Genomic DNA, 15590 nt, shown 5'->3' with positions numbered 1-15590 from the left:
GAGTGCACATAAACCAAGTGTGGATGTATAGATAGGTTGTAAGATCATCAGGACAACCGGTCCCAACTCATGCTCAAGAATTGTGATACCAAATATATACCGCTTCATCATAGTCGTGAAGCCTAGCAGAATGCTATCTAGTGTCTTACCCAAACGCCGCGTGATACTGTGGTCGTATCACAGAATTTTGTGCGCCAGGGGTTCTTTTAGCGATCGCCTAGATCGAAACCCGAAGCCCTCGATCTGTTCCTGATATCGCTCGGCTCCTTGCCGTATGCAAGTGGATCGTCCCGAGGCTGTTCCTCACGCTGCCAGTTCCACGGCATCCAACCACTGCTTGTCCTTCGGCCTAGTGCGGGCGGTGTGATGGGGTACGGTGGTCGGTCGGAGCCTGAGCTCAATTCGTCGCGCTCAATCCTGTCGAATTCGGCTTCGCTCCTATTGCGAGACAGGCTACCAGAAAGGCTTCCGGTACTCCTATTGACTTCATGGTATCTGTTTCCACCAGTTTGCTGTGAGCGGATGTTATCTTGCTCGCGGTCGAATGCTTGTAGAAGGGTCTCGAGACGCTGACGTTGTGACGTTACGTAGTTTAGTCGGTCGTCGTTGTTGCGGATAGAGTCGGGGACGAGGTTTCCTGCACCACGGCTCAGGTCTGAGGCTTGCGCGTCTCTTGTACCTGCGGTACCGGCAGCACCATAAAGCGCACTGGCTCCGCTCAGCGCTTGGTTGACCAGCCCGTATAGATCATTACTGCCCCTTGCTGACGGCATCTGGAACCTGCTCATGAGGTTTTGCGCGTACGTCTGTCCATCGGGCCTCGGTGAGTCGGGCTTCCTGGGAGCAAAGCCCAACACGTTGACCTTTACCCACTCAATACCCATCTCGACGTATGCTATACCTGCTGACTTGGCGCGATCATGGCTCTGGGTAATGAACTCGTCGATTTCGCGCTCATGGTGGTAGAGAAAAGGTTCCATGTACTCCTGGTACAGGTAGCCTGCGCCCTGCGAACCAGGCAGGATCAGGTATAGGTGTGCGAAGAAGCGAATCCATGAATAGAAGGGCACCCAGCTAAGGATGAAGTCGAATGTGTTTTCCACGGCTGTGCAGGCTGAAAGGACGACGAAGTAGATCAGCCAGGGTGCGAGGAGGGCTGGATCTGAGGTGTGGAGAGCTTTGTAGGACGCGAAGATAGGAAAGAAGACTGTAGTTACGACGCTGTAGCATGATTAGCTAGGTGGTCTTTGAATATATCGCAGCAAAAAAGAAACACTGCATATCGGAGTCATGCGAGCTTCGGGAACGCAAGCGGTGGAGCTCGCGATATCATGCTAGGCTTCAAAGCTTGCTCGCGAATTGATACCTGACTGCGGGGGCGGGGTACACTTACGTCAAACCGTCTGCGACAAAGCCGAACATGGTCGCAGTTGTTGGGGTGTCTTCTTGAGATGTCGGTGTTTAGGTGATAGATGCAGGCCCGAGACTTGCAGGTAGCGAAAGCTCAAGCCTCACGGATACGCGGGCGGAGGTGTGGAGTGGCTCAGCCAGATGATCCATGGGATGTACGTCAGTCGGTCAAGAGCGGCGCGCTATCCGCTTTCGGTCCTTTGTGTGTGAGCTCCCAAATGTCAGCTGCTGGGAGAACAGACTAATCACGTCTAGGAAATATGTCTCAAGACACCGGACTCGTGCAAACTCAGATCCTAGTGGTTGTGCAATACTTAGGCATCATCCAGGTGATGTTCACTGTCGCGACTTTCTCGAACCCGCGTTGCGAACGCGTACTGATCGGACAACGCCTGAGCAGCACCAACCACCACCACCACTACCACCAACAACACATCAACTTTTCGAATTGGTCGCATTCTTCAGCTGTCTCTGTACTTCTCAGAATTTTGAATTGACCAGGTCAACAGGTCCCTCACTTGGGTATGTTCAACCAGACCTAACCATGAAAGTGTCCTTACCAGTGGGAGTGACTCCGAATCGTCCCAACATCATGACGGCCCCTTCTCATACCGAATTGCGCAGACATGGAATTTGATTCTATTCCGATCTATATCGCAAAGCATGTAGCCAGCGGCTGTTTCTCTCGTCTCGTTATGAAATTGCGTTTGAGGCCCCACTGCGTCTGTCTTGTCTCCATAGCGCCTATGTCCGATACTTCTACCGCGTCTATGGCACTGATCTTGCAACTATCCGATATGATACAATGCAGAAAACTCCAAGACGCTTCTTATGCTGCCATGGCTGCCAAGATACCGCTTATCATTACCAGGAGCTCGACAACAGCTAACCACCCCGCATTTGCAGCCGTTGTCGCCGTTGACATCATCCCGCTTTTGTCCGTACAGTGGGGAAAAGCAACTATCGTGAACATAAATCTGCTGCACAGGTTACGTAAATCAGCTATCTTCTTTCGAGTACCAAACCAGCTTTCTTGGCGGGCAACAAATTCCTTGGCTTATGCTTGTAGTTCGTCGATCTTCACTGACAGTCCAGTGAAACAGTCTCGAATGGATTTCATAGAGGTAGCTCCTCTTGGCTCCAACTAGAAAACGGTGTTTTGCCTACCGACGAGTGATGTACCAAATGCCGAGCGACGTATGCCAACTAATAAGGATCAAATCTTGCATCCAACCCTGTCGTTCGAGAAGTTGAGGCAATGCAGGTTATGATTAGAGCGGAAGGCCTAAGTATGGCTTGGAAGATAAGTCCTGTCTTTGCAGGGCTACGCTCAAAATATAAAGGTAGATGCATTCCCTCGACTTTGCATGACACAGCGACAGGTTCAAAACATTAGCGTCCATAACAACTGTCAACATGGTCTCTATCAAGTCTCTCGTATCTCTAGTATTCCTGAGATCAGCCATTGCAGCACCCCAAGCTTCGGTATCGCCATCAGCTGTAAGCTCTGCCAGTCCATCGGCATCAAGCTCAGTGACCCTTACTGCCGAGGAGACGGACGAATTATTTAGCCTTCATGAGGAGTTAGTCAACATCCCATCCATTTCCGGGGGTGAAGTGGAAGGCGCAGAGTTCTTATCGGAATACCTGTCGAACTTGGGGTACTACGTCGAGGAAGTTCCTGTTGGAGACACCGGCACTTTCAATGTATTCGCCTATCCACAAGAGTTGAAAGACGAGGGTGTTTGGCCAGAGGTTTTGATCACTAGCCATATTGATACGGTCAGTATATACGGCATGACATGTAATAGCAAGTCCTAATGTAGAACCAGGTGCCGCCATTTTACCCTTTCGAGCGCAGAGAAGAGAATGGCACAGTGTATCACTTCGGTCGTGGAACGGTCGACGCAAAAGGCCCCGTAGCAACTATGATCGTTGCATCGCACAAGTTCTTTCAGTCCCGGGCCGACACCCCTAGTCTTGGCATGTTGTTCGTTGTCTCCGAAGAGACTGGTGGCGCCGGGATGAAAGCATTTGCACAAGTAAGCCTAACTGTACCAAATGCATGTGAAACACGTACTGACTTTGTGGCTTCACTGTTACAGTATGCTTCGAACACAACTTTCCGTGCAGGTATTTTCGGCGAGCCAACAGAAGGGAAACTGGCTAGTGGACATAAAGGCAGTTTACGCGTGGACCTGGATGTTCTGGGCAAATCCTCTCACTCCGCCTACCCTTGGCTTGGTGTAAGCGCTATCAACTTTCTAACCGAAGCCATCGTTGCACTTAACATGCTCGAGCCGGCTCTTCCTAGAAGCGAGCTACTCGGCGCCACAACTCTCAATGCTGGCGTTATTGCAGGCGGTGTTGCGGGTAACGTTGTGCCTGAACATGCGAACGCTAGTATCGTTGTCCGTATCGCTCGCAGCGAAGACGATGCAGTCGAGGTTGTCCAGGACATGATGGCAGGAATGCTTTCACCCATTGTTGCCCGCGCGAAGGCAGCAAACGCTACATTCGACGTTCGTTTCTCGAATACTACGTACCCCGCACCTATTCTCGATACCGATGTCGAGGGTTTGGAGGTAGCTCCTGTTTTCTATGGTACAGATATTCCAAGTCTGCCGCAGGTGGAGAAGAGATATCTGTTTGGTACTGGAACGATTGAAGTTGCACACACGCCCGATGAGATGTTGAGTCAAGATGAACTCGTACAGGCGGCGGAAGCATATGGTATGATACTTGAGAGTTTGTTCTCAGAGTAGGAACATGTCGATACGATGATTACATTCGGTTAGGATACAATGAGAATGCGTCTCGCCAATAAACTACGCACAATTTCATCGGGACTCAAGGCAATGATTTCGGCATAGCAGCCTCCATTTGATTGCCCGCTATGTATTGTCAAATTTTGCCTGTCTTGTCTTTCACTGTATTCGGCGAACGTACACCGCGGACATTCTGAGCGTGGCAATGTGTCTGTTTGCCGCACAGAAACATGCTCGAGATGCTGGTTACACAGTAATATCATGCATAGCGGTATAGAGACGGCAAGGCGAGTGAACTTGCTCCAGACACTTATGTAAGCGTGATATCATGAAAACAGCTTGCTCGTGTCGTGCGTACTTTGGGAGCAAACACAAAAGTGTATAAATTATAACAAGATGCCCAAGACACTCCATATCAACTAGCTTACGTCTCACGATCCATCTTTTCAACCAAGGCTACTGATGATCTGTCAGAGCGCACTACCACCACCTCGTTCTCCGAAATTTCGGCGCCCCTGCACCGTCTCTTCGTTTGTAAATGACCGTCACCGATAGTCGCTCCTTCTCTGAATGGAGGCCGTTTGCAGAGCTCGCTAACTCTGCCTTCCTACTATACCATGTGCTTTTTCTACGGGTGAGAGACGAAGACAATGGCGTAATTCTACGCCTGACGCCTGTGCAAACGGTCTTTGGTGCCTTTATTTATTTCTGATATCACTATACAAATAGCCTTCTACCTTCCTTGACTCTTTTCTTTAGACAGAAATCTACCAACTACCTCTAATACTCTTCGACTTTTATATACACTTTCAACGCTTCCCTTAAGTCTCTTCCATTTATCTAACATCGACATGGCTGAATACGGACCAACTGCCTTACCTCCAGGTGCAAACGATGGCGGCGACGGCTCGAGCATGAAGACAGCTACGTGGGTGGTTGGTAGCGACAAGAACGCACGAAGCTTCGTCGTGAAGCAAGGTCCTGCCTTTGTACGCTGCAACCTTACTGACGCTCTCGACTTCAACGATATGCATTACCATGTCTTCGACCCGCCCACTGGTTGCCGAGTCAAGTTCGTGTGGAAAGGTCCTGGTCGTCCTCAGTTCCAGGCCTTTGCCCACCAGTACTGGGAGATCCAGCAGGAGGAAGAGGATTTCCTAGCTCGGAGTGACCGCCTACCTGGTGAAGATCTTAGTGAAGGTGAACATAGTGCCAACCGGGAATCGCGAACATTATTGACATGGAACAGACGCTGAAGAAGATTACGATATCGCTGGAGATGCTGTCTTTGACCGTGTCGAACGAACACCAACACAGCCTACCCATCAAATCAGCTCTACTTCATCCCCTCCGAGTTGTAAGTGGCATTTCCATCATATATCTCTTCGAGTCAAGCTGATTTTCCAAGCTTCACGCAACCTCTCTTCATCCCCTCCTTCCGGTGGTTATGGTCGAGGCAGTCCTTCAACTCCTCGAAGTCGCGGCCCTGTCAGCCAGCCAGGATCTGGTCGAGATTTAAGTGCACGCGGCTCTGGTACTCCTCGAGGTCGTGGCTCAGGTGGCTCGAGAAGAGATCAAGGATCTCTAAAGTCACCAATGTCACCTTCCTTTGACAAGAGCAAGGGGCCAGGCGGTAGCTTTCCTGGAGCTGGAACAGTTTGAGACATGAGAAAGTTCTAAGAGATCAACACTAGATTTGCTGTCTGGAGTACAAGGTCTTGGATTGGGGCCGGGTTTAGCATGGCGTTTAGATTGGTCACGGATATACCCTAGATTTTTGAGATGAACTTCATGAACGTTGAATTTGGCCTTCGATCTTGACTTGGATATGACGTGATGAAAGTTCCAGTAGAATCGACTTCGAACCTCGTCTGTGATCCTGATGATGTGCTGAACTCCTTTCACGCGTCATCTTCGTCGACCTCCGTAGCTCAAGAAGCATCTGAAGACCACTAGACGTACGTGTGAATGTTCATTGTGATGATCTTAAAAGCAAGTTGGTGAATACGTGTATGCGCTAACAAGTGTCTGAAGGTCTACAGACGTCGTCATACAACCTCACTACGTCATTCTGGAATGCGAGACGAAGAAAACATATCACTCCGATCCGGCGATATAGCTGGTCAAAAGGAAGCCCGACATACTTCCACGCGTTGTACGTATACCTATGTCGAATGAGTTGGGATGAAAGCGTCCGAGGAGGAGGAGGAGGCTGAGAAACGTGAGGTCGGAAGCCGGCCGAGGTGCGTTCCGACGAGTCCATGTCTTGGAAGCCGAGGACGCGTGAACTGCAACCAATAATTTGTAGCCTATCTGACACTGCATCTGATAAGCGCGGTGATCGCATGTAAGGTTGTCAGAATGTTACCGAACCCACGCGCTGCAGTCTCAGAAATGCACCTATCTGCCGCCTCGTGCAGCGCGCCTGCCACGCGAGCAATGACGCACGACGATCTCCGACGAGCGCGTGCGTGACCACCTCAAGGTCGCTAAACTTCGCAGTGTACATCATCCCTCTGGCCCTCGCGACGTTCCCTCGGCCCCATATTAATTCTCACGGTGCGATCAGCCACAGCTACTTAAGTCCTATGACGCGCCTGTGGCTGTTGTCCATTGGTTGTACCGGTCTCCGCTGGATCCGCTAAATGCTGCTCACGCCTCGCACCTACTCCCTCGCTCACATAGCCGACGACGGCCGCAAACGCCCTGAGCCCTCGTATTTTGTGTGTACACAGTCGCGGAAGGAACGGGAAGCCGAGGAAAAACGCGCGCTGAAGATGTTGTTGTTGCACCAAAAGGGGAGCGTGAAGGTGGGAGAGGTTGTGAGGTAAGTTCTCAGGGTCCGTCGGCGGAAGTGCATGGACGTCGTATGCATTGGCTACAGAGGATGGACAGGGCGCGCCAAAGTTTACCGCTATCTGGAAAGGGATGCTAAGCAGCCATGCAGATACACCCTCACTTACACACCCTCCGAAGACCGAATATTACCGCCCCCTTCGTGCCTCCATGTTCGCATACGAAACTCCTCTGCGATACCACTACGCGCCGCATACCTCCACGGGCCGTACACGATCCACGTCTCCGCATACCCCTCCACCTTCAACCCAAACAAGAAGGCTGACGAATCGAAAATTTACGGGGAGCCTGACTTTGAGCCTAATGTCAAGGCAGGTGGATACTGGAACACCAAACTAATAGTTCCGGAGGAATACAGAAATGATATCAGGGAGTACGACGGCACATCGAAGAGCCTCACCTGGATTATCGAGATTGCCTCGCAGATCATCTTTTCCAACTCTGCGTCTGTAAACTACGAACTGCTGGTGGCGCGCGACGAACGATCGTTGGATCTTGGCTTCACTGCTGTTACCGGAAACAGTCATGGAACACCAGGAAAGGTGCAAGATCACCAGCAGGGTAGCCAGAAACATGTTTCCGGCCACCCTGCACAACCCAAGGGGGTGTATTCAAAGGCTGTGAAGCTAGTGGTTGACGACACTACGAGCTTGTGGAATACACCTGAACTACCAGAGTGGAAAGAGGACAATATCCAAGATAGTTCCAGAAAGTCGAAGGATCACGATGTTCCGGCGGAAAGCCGACGGAAAAAGAAGAATATACACCTTGTGATAGTAACACATGGCTTACACAGCAACCTTGGCGCGGATATGTTGTACCTCAAAGAGAGCATTGACGCGACGGCAAGGCAAGCTCGAGAAGATCGGCGGCGGCGTCGCAAAGAGGCGAAGGGTGCTAAAAGTACTGAACAGAATCAGGACACATCGACAGCACCATTGTCAGGCGGTCAAGAGGACATACCAGATGATGAAGAGGATAGCGACGAGGAAGATGTTATTGTGCGCGGGTTCGACGGAAATGTAATACGTACCGAGCGTGGTATTCAATATTTGGGCAAGCGACTCGCTAAGTACGTGTTGAGTCTGACCTACCCTGATCAACCCTACTTGCCGATCAAGAGGTCTATGGGACAAAAGTTAACCAACACGTTTTCTCCAACGAAAGACAAGCACGATGAAGGCATCCCATCCCATCACGGAAGCAGTGTACATCACACAAATCCAGGGCACGACAAACGCGCATACAAGTTCACTAGTATCAGCTTCATCGGCCACTCACTCGGAGGGCTGGTACAAACGTATGCTATTGCATATATCCACAAACACTCCCCTCACTTTTTCGACACGATCAAACCTATCAACTTCATCGCTATGGCGTCGCCTTTCCTAGGATTAAGCAACGAGAATCCCACCTACGTCAAGTTTGCACTCGACTTCGGTTTAGTCGGGAGGACAGGACAAGACCTTGGTCTGACCTGGAGAGCGCCAACCTTAGCAAAAAGTGGCTGGACTGCCATGGGCAGTGTGTTCGGTAACCAGAGCCAGGACCAACATCAAGAAGACCCTGGTGCAAAGCCTCTGCTGCGAATACTTCCTACTGGTCCGGCTCATCAAGTCCTGCGAAGATTCCGGAATCGCACTGTGTACTCTAACGTTGTCAATGATGGCATAGTACCATTGCGCACGAGTTGCTTACTGTTCCTGGATTGGAGAGGCTTAGGTCGTGTTGAAAAGGCGCGTCGAGAAAACGGGCTCATTGGAACAGTGGCTGTATGGGGTTACGGCCAACTTACTGGACAAAGTTCATCTCCAAATCCCTCCAGGATCGGGTTTTCGGACGATGAGGGTTCGGGAGTTGATTCTCCCACAGGCAATGGTGATGACACTGCCGTACCTCTACCAGGCGCCGATGTCACAAATCAAGACGACGAAGCACAGGCATCTTCCACTGAGCCAGCAGCTCATCAGTTCATCGAAGGGCAAAAGAAGAGTCCAGAGGCAAAGGAGCCAAATGATCAATACTTCCAGCCGCAAAATACATTGATGCAACTATGGAGCTATATAAGACCAACCGGAAAGCACACTTCTCGCGACAAGAAGATGTTTAGTCGTAGTCAGACCATTTACAAGGACGAAGAGGACGAGCAGGCCCCGGCTGAAGCCGAGAGCTCGACGTCATCACATACCACACAGCCAAGGAAGCGACCCCAAGCAACCCGTGGTGACTCCATCGTTGACAACCCCAAAAGCCATCTAGCACCACCCAAAACTACGATTTTTGAATCCGCTGGTGATTTGATCAACCCCCCTGTCCCTCCAATGTCCTGGATTACCGACCCATCCACCCGAGCACGCACCATTTTCCATGACAGGATCTACCACCCTGAAGACATCCCGCCGCCGCCAACCAAAAAACCGACACGCAACTTCTCCGGTGCTAGCGCCTCCTCTCAGGCGTCAACAACTGCCGTCGACGAAAGTGTGATGCGCGTGGAGGAGAAGATTGCTCGCGCTTATCACAAGGACCTTTCGTGGCGTAAAGTTCTTGTCAGTCTTGAGCCGGACGCGCACAATAACATGATTGTACGCCGCATGTTTGCTAACGCGTATGGTTGGCCTGTGGTAAAGCACCTCTGCGATACTCACTTCGCGGATACTTATTCAGCCAACACACGGGATGAAGAAGAACCTGCCCTTGATCGTGCACAAGCTGTCAACAAACCGATCAATGAAGATGGCGAGCATGTCAAGGGGCAGGAGAGGCTGCAGCCACCTATCGAGCGTACCGATAGCGAGATGAGGGAAGTGGCTGACGAACTAGCGCCACTCAAGCCGCCCAGTCTCAGGATACCCAAGCGATCGAACACAACCGACTCGACTCGTAGTATAGGGTCTGGCGATTGGGACAGTATCTACTTCAATGAGACCAGCGACGAAGATGATGAAGTAGATGACCGAAACGCCGTGCAGAAATTCTTCCAACCCAACATGCCTAGAAGCCCGCGAAGTCCCGGACCTGTACCGAAGACGCCTGATGGCAAGGGTACAAGCGAGGCAGACATCTCTGATTTTCTCCATGGATCCCATTCAGTTGAAGTTCACCGGGGCCTTGGCGCAAGCCCAAGCAAAAAGCCAGCGAAACTGACCCGCGAACCGGACTCAATAGAGCCTGTTGATGAGGCACCGAAAGTTTTGGATGATGCGACAGTAGTATCCAGTCCGACCGAGACACCTGTAGGCAGGATCAGTGGAGTAGGGTTGAGAAGTTCGATCGATATCCCAGCATCGCCAGAGAGTGGCAGGGCCAAGAGCGGAAGCGGTGTCGCTGAACAGGTTGCTATCCTCAGCAGCCCGAAGAGTAAGGGGGAATCAACAGGCTCATAGTATGGAGCCCGCCAATTCTTAAGGCGAGCGATGGCAGACCGCAAAGCCAGAAAATCGAGAAAGAGACGTTGATATGCCGAATCTTTCAACACGCAGTACTGGTTTGTAGTTTTTTACTCGCTCATTTCTCAACATCCCATGGAGGCCACTCAAGCGTTTTCGGTCTCGGGTGCAGTGGGTGTTACGTGACGTTGGGGTTGAGATCAGTGCACAGAGGCGGATGCCACACGGACGGTGGCATGGATCGTAGCACGGTTGCGTCCACAAAGATACCCAAGATCTCATTCCGTGATTTGCAGGAGTATGGGTCTTCTTTTTCTAATAGTTCCGTTTAATTATGTTCCCTTTATATTCGTCTTCCCTGAGGTCGTTCTTTCCTTCATTGTACACTTACATCTCCCTCGCGCAGATTTCACATTATCCATAATAGACATTGTGGAGGCCATCTGGTTTCCTCATCCCCACATTCACCTGTTAGTCCCACGTTGTTCTCTCACCGACGTCATCTTTATGCCGCGCCTTCCTCATTCACTGCCGCTCTCGCGTGGCCAAGCACTCCGTTTGTTGGTGACTCGACCACAACAGACCAAGCTTGGCGCTTTGTCCAATACTCGGGCGAATCCTCACATTTTATGACCACAATCCGATTGCAATATTGTAATGCGCTGATCACTGCTACACTTCAACTTCGCTCTAAGTCGCTGGCTTTGTTCTGGCCTGATTGCCTCGTCATACTCGAATCTCGAACCGGTACAACCGTCAATCACTAGACCCCACCCCCCACGTCAAAGAGCCTCGTTCAGGAAAATGGTCAGGTATACTGATATGGTCAACTCTCCGCCCGGGGCCACGTGGAACATGGGCCCTGCTATGGTGGTTGGCGGTCGGAGACGCCGCAGCACGCGCCGTTCCAACGCGATGCGCTCCAACACTACGCCTGACCTCGGCTTTGACTCACAAGCCGCGATGGAGAATGCGAATGGTGTCACCACAGGACTGGATACTGAGCATGTAGAACACCCGCGTGTTTTATCTTCTTCCGAGCCCTCAAATCCCATGGTCAACCACTTCGCGCCGAACAGTGGCCCACCAGGACTCCGCCGTCGCTCTCCTATCTCGCGTCCATCCGATGACCTTTCGAGTATGCCAATCGCTCAATCGCCTACGCCCACGATAGAGAGCGTTTCAACAACGGCGACAGAGGGGAAGAAGAAGCATGGCAAATTCGGCTTCAAGCCAAAGGATCAGGACTGTCCCGCAAGCTCATATGAGACTGCTCATCAAGCGTCGCCTCTACCGCCACTTACCCCTGTGAAAGCCGCAAAACTACTAGGCGTTGACGCTGGTCCTGGTAGGGCTCGGAGCAATTCCGAAGGCCGTCGTTCACAGCAAGATGGTGGTTACGATGGTCCACCAGTATTGCCTAAATCGACTAGGAAAGTATCCGCGCCGGTACCTGCCTCTTCAAAGGGCCTGTTGAGTAGACAGGCAAAGCTCAATGAGGAAAGCATTGAACCTGATCTGTCTAAAGCCAAGAAATTTTGGGCGAACAGCAACAGGAAAGCGCAGCAAATGCTAGGCTTACTCCCATCTGCCGCAACTAGTTCCAAACGTGAAGCCGATATGGAGCGCGCTGCAGCTGCTTCTCTAGTACGGCGTACAGAGGATGATACTGATGCATACTACAGTAGCGACTCTGAACTTCATGCTCATTCTCGTTTGCTTCATCCAGCTGCGCGCCTGGCTCCCGAGACTCCAAGACCGCGTATGCTCAAGAGAATTCCCAAATCGCTTGACAAAATGGCACCCATCACGGAGACGTCTCACGATGAGCTACGCTCATATTACCATGTGAACGAACAGTGTCCTGAGCTAGGTGTTATCTCTGAGTGCGAAAAATTCTCTCCTTCATCCAAGCCCCCACTGCCTCAGTTGTATACTGAGCCGTTGCTCACATCTGACGCCATGTACGAGCTGGAAGTGGACGATCTCTCGCCAACAGACCAAGACGTGGAAGAGGGCGATGGAGACGGAGAGGCGCAATCTGCCGTCCATCCTGGAGATGAGGTTGATGTCAATCATGTTGGAGATCAGCAAGCCACTGAATTCCGCTTCCGAAGCCCATTACAGACGGTCGAAGATCGTTTGCTCGACGAGGCAGAGGCTCAACTAGCGATTGTCAGGGCAAGGCAAAACGAAAACGACGCGACAAGACTCATGCTTGACACCAATTATGCTGCTCTCATGGTATTGAACGAAACCATGAAGATGGAGTTCGCAACCGCAAAGCAAAACATTGCCTCGAAAGAACGTGAGGACTTTGATGGCGCCGATAGCGAGGACGAAGACTCGATCTCAATCTCCAGCAGTATCAATCTGGACGAAGAGGTCATGACTTTCACGCGGATCACTCCCGATATGGTCAAGCTCGTCGACATTGCCCCCAAGAAAAAGAGGCCACTTGCTCCACCTGCTCCGATCGCACTAGCCGCGCCACTACCTATGCTAGCTTTATCTACCCAGATGAAGCCGCCTTTCAAGCCGGCTGGCGCTTTTTTCTTCCAACATGACGAGAGGATCAGTCCTTTCAACGAGCGCAGCAAGCATGTGGATGTGCGTAAGTATATCCTCTCAGTCATCAACATAACTAACAGAATCCAGCCAACAGCCATACTCAGTCAGCTTCCCACTAGAGACTACAACCGCCTCGACAAGGACAAGAAACCAAAGATGCCACGTGATGATTCACGTCTGCTCGTCCAAGATTGGATGTCCATCTACGATCACACGAAACAACGCCCGGTCTCTGAACGTATCGATCCTGATGTTCTCGCTGATCAACAGATTCCGCCCGCTCCATTCCCTAAAGACGATTGCTCTACACCCCCACATCCCCCCTCACATCCACCACTACCACACCCACCCAGGCTGTCATCAAGAGAGCACTACTGTCTCACGAATGGCCATATCTTCCACCCTATCAATCTCAAGACTGTTCCTGACGAGGTCGCCATCAACAGCTTAGAAGTCCGACCTTACCTGCACACCGCTGTTGGCACCAAACAGCATGTTTCTGTCCCTGTTTTCTGCGACCGGTGTGATGATGACGTCAAAGAAGAGCTTTGGGAATGCGACATTGCTGTTTGTCGTATGGGGGTTTGCTGGCAGTGTGCGGAGGATATGGAGCACGAGTGGCAGGAACGTGTTGGTGATGCTTGGACTCAGTGACGGTTATCGTGCCGCAGTGCCTACTAGAGTTCGAGGGGTAAGGATTTGTCCATGAGAGTTTCGGTGCTGTAATACCATCATGAAATGTGTAGTAGTAATGACTTCACGATGTAAATACTTGACGATCAGCGCACTTCACATATGACGAAGTAAATTTTCTCTATTGTTGCGCCAGCCTTTTCCGATTCGAGATTATAATATTCTTGCGGCGTCAGGCTTTCCCACACATTCAACCCCGATTTTAGACCCTCAGATATTCCCAAGGCTTCCAGAGAGGACATGCCGATGTGGAATGTCAGGCCATCTCAGCCGCCGCCCTCTTTCTTATCTGCCAGAACATCCATCTCACCTTTCTTCTCCTCCTTGATAACCACTTCTTTCTCCGCTCGTCCGCTGCCTCGACCATGCTCCTTCCTAAACTCACTAGTCGCCGCTCCACCCTTGACCATACCGCTCTGCCCAGTCGGTAGTGGTGTTGCAAAATAGGCGTTGGCAGGCATCAACTGCACACCGCCCTGAAGTCCATAGATAAATTCATTCCTCAGATCAGTATGCTCATCGAAAAGCCTATCCCAAGCGACCTTCAGCGGCGCTGAAAAGTTTGGTGATACTGATAAAGACCGGGCGACAACGGCGTTGGGGTTCGAGGGGTGGTGGCGTGACCAATGCGTTATAAGGATGTCTAGGAGGAGTTTGCGGAGAGGAGAAGGGGTAAGGACAGTCTTTGCCGTAGCTGATGGAGTTGATCCGGATGGCGAATTTGATGATGAAGAGGTGATCTTCGGTGATGGTGAGGTTTCCTTCCAAACATAGTCCATGAGTGAGGGCGTGAGAGCAAAGTAGACTCCAATGCCTGCATAGATTCGGGATATAGCGTGGTTCATGAAGGGAAGAGCGCCGAGACGTTGCCCGAGGAGCCATGCATGTACAGAGGGAGGGATGAACTCGATTTGTTTCATGTCTTGTGGGGATGGAGGCGGTGGCATGAAAGTAGACATGTGGCTTAGTGGAGGAGCGGCCTGGATATGTTCATTGCTGTTGGCAGGTAAAATATTCGAAGACGGTTGACGGAGTACTGTAGCAGTTTCTGAGCCTAGAGTGGTCGATTTTGGGATAGCTGTCAACGAGCGATGATGGTAGTGGGTCGTCGGTGTTCTTGCGTCGACATTCGGTGGGTATGAGTCCTTGTAAATGAACTTTAGGAAGAGACCGAAGATTGCAGGATCCACGTCTGTTAGCCTGATAACTCGCTCCTCGTTGTCCTCTTTTATACTCTTTTCTCCAGTATGCTTCTCATCTTTGTTCTTGTCCTTAGCCTCTACCACAACCTTTGCTTCGACCTCCTCGCCCTCTCTGAGAGGAGAAAATTTGCGCTTTTTGCTAGCCGTGGTTAATCCCGCAATTTCTTTACCGAGATAGAAAGAGTGAACGCATAGTAGGGCGACGGGCAGGGTATAGGTGCAGTACAAAGAGTGTTGGCCCACGATTATCGTGACTGATTTGCCCTGTATCCTAGATCCTAGAATTAGACAAGTCACTTGAGGTAGAAGGTGACATAATTACATGTTCAAGAACATGTCGGAGTGAGATACTGATGGTGGCTGAGCCGTGCCGTGCGCTGCTGGCGGTGGCGCAAGTTGCTGCTGCGTACTGCTACTCATCTTGGAAAATCGTGGGTTGTTGAGTTGATGAGAGATAACAAGATTCGTGCTCGTCAAAGGAGTTCATGCAAATGGTAAGTTTGTTACAAGCTACCCAGCTAAGACAGGCTAGTACGCGGCTGGTGAAGGTGAGAGATACCTTTACTTCGAACGCATCCTGAAGGTGGAAGAAGAACAAAAGTCAAGCTAGCATAAACACGCATGTAAGTACTTGCTTCGAAGGCGCATGTTTTTATGAGCTCTAATATCCGTCATGAACTACGTAAGATATTTCCAGCTAT

General features: G+C 51.0%; 6 protein-coding genes across 6 annotated transcripts; 4 read left to right on the top strand and 2 right to left on the bottom strand.

Annotated features, from left to right (window-relative positions):
- Positions 1-206: 206 nt before the first annotated feature.
- AA0111_g585 (hypothetical protein) lies at positions 207-1422 on the bottom strand (the record flags this gene model as incomplete). The annotated part of the gene is made up of 2 exons (XM_028652007.1): positions 207-1221; positions 1394-1422. The coding sequence occupies 2 exons, from the start codon at positions 1420-1422 to the stop codon at positions 207-209; spliced, it is 1044 nt and encodes a 347-aa protein (XP_028512180.1).
- Positions 1423-2826: 1404 nt separating this feature from the next.
- Positions 2827-4175, top strand: AA0111_g584 (hypothetical protein; the record flags this gene model as incomplete). The annotated part of the gene is made up of 3 exons (XM_028651996.1): positions 2827-3192; positions 3243-3452; positions 3516-4175. 3 exons carry the CDS (start codon positions 2827-2829, stop codon positions 4173-4175), a joined length of 1236 nt encoding a protein of 411 aa, XP_028512179.1.
- Positions 4176-5029: 854 nt separating this feature from the next.
- AA0111_g583 (hypothetical protein) lies at positions 5030-5840 on the top strand (the record flags this gene model as incomplete). Its single annotated transcript, XM_028651985.1, has 3 exons — positions 5030-5378; positions 5428-5535; positions 5587-5840. The coding sequence occupies 3 exons, from the start codon at positions 5030-5032 to the stop codon at positions 5838-5840; spliced, it is 711 nt and encodes a 236-aa protein (XP_028512186.1).
- A 983-nt stretch (positions 5841-6823) lies between these two features.
- Positions 6824-10420, top strand: AA0111_g582 (hypothetical protein; the record flags this gene model as incomplete). The annotated part of the gene is made up of 2 exons (XM_028651974.1): positions 6824-7005; positions 7063-10420. 2 exons carry the CDS (start codon positions 6824-6826, stop codon positions 10418-10420), a joined length of 3540 nt encoding a protein of 1179 aa, XP_028512185.1.
- An 825-nt stretch (positions 10421-11245) lies between these two features.
- Positions 11246-13648, top strand: AA0111_g581 (hypothetical protein; the record flags this gene model as incomplete). The annotated part of the gene is made up of 1 exon (XM_028651963.1): positions 11246-13648. One exon carries the CDS (start codon positions 11246-11248, stop codon positions 13646-13648), a length of 2403 nt encoding a protein of 800 aa, XP_028512184.1.
- Positions 13649-13953: 305 nt separating this feature from the next.
- AA0111_g580 (hypothetical protein) lies at positions 13954-15309 on the bottom strand (the record flags this gene model as incomplete). Its single annotated transcript, XM_028651952.1, has 2 exons — positions 13954-15160; positions 15212-15309. The coding sequence occupies 2 exons, from the start codon at positions 15307-15309 to the stop codon at positions 13954-13956; spliced, it is 1305 nt and encodes a 434-aa protein (XP_028512183.1).
- Positions 15310-15590: the final 281 nt, after the last annotated feature.

This window comes from Alternaria arborescens (genome assembly GCF_004154835.1).
Source record: "Alternaria arborescens strain FERA 675 chromosome Unknown contig_1, whole genome shotgun sequence".
NCBI lineage: Eukaryota > Fungi > Ascomycota > Dothideomycetes > Pleosporales > Pleosporaceae > Alternaria > Alternaria arborescens.
Note: the sequence above shows the minus strand (reverse complement) of the source record. Positions and strands in the feature narration are given on the sequence as shown.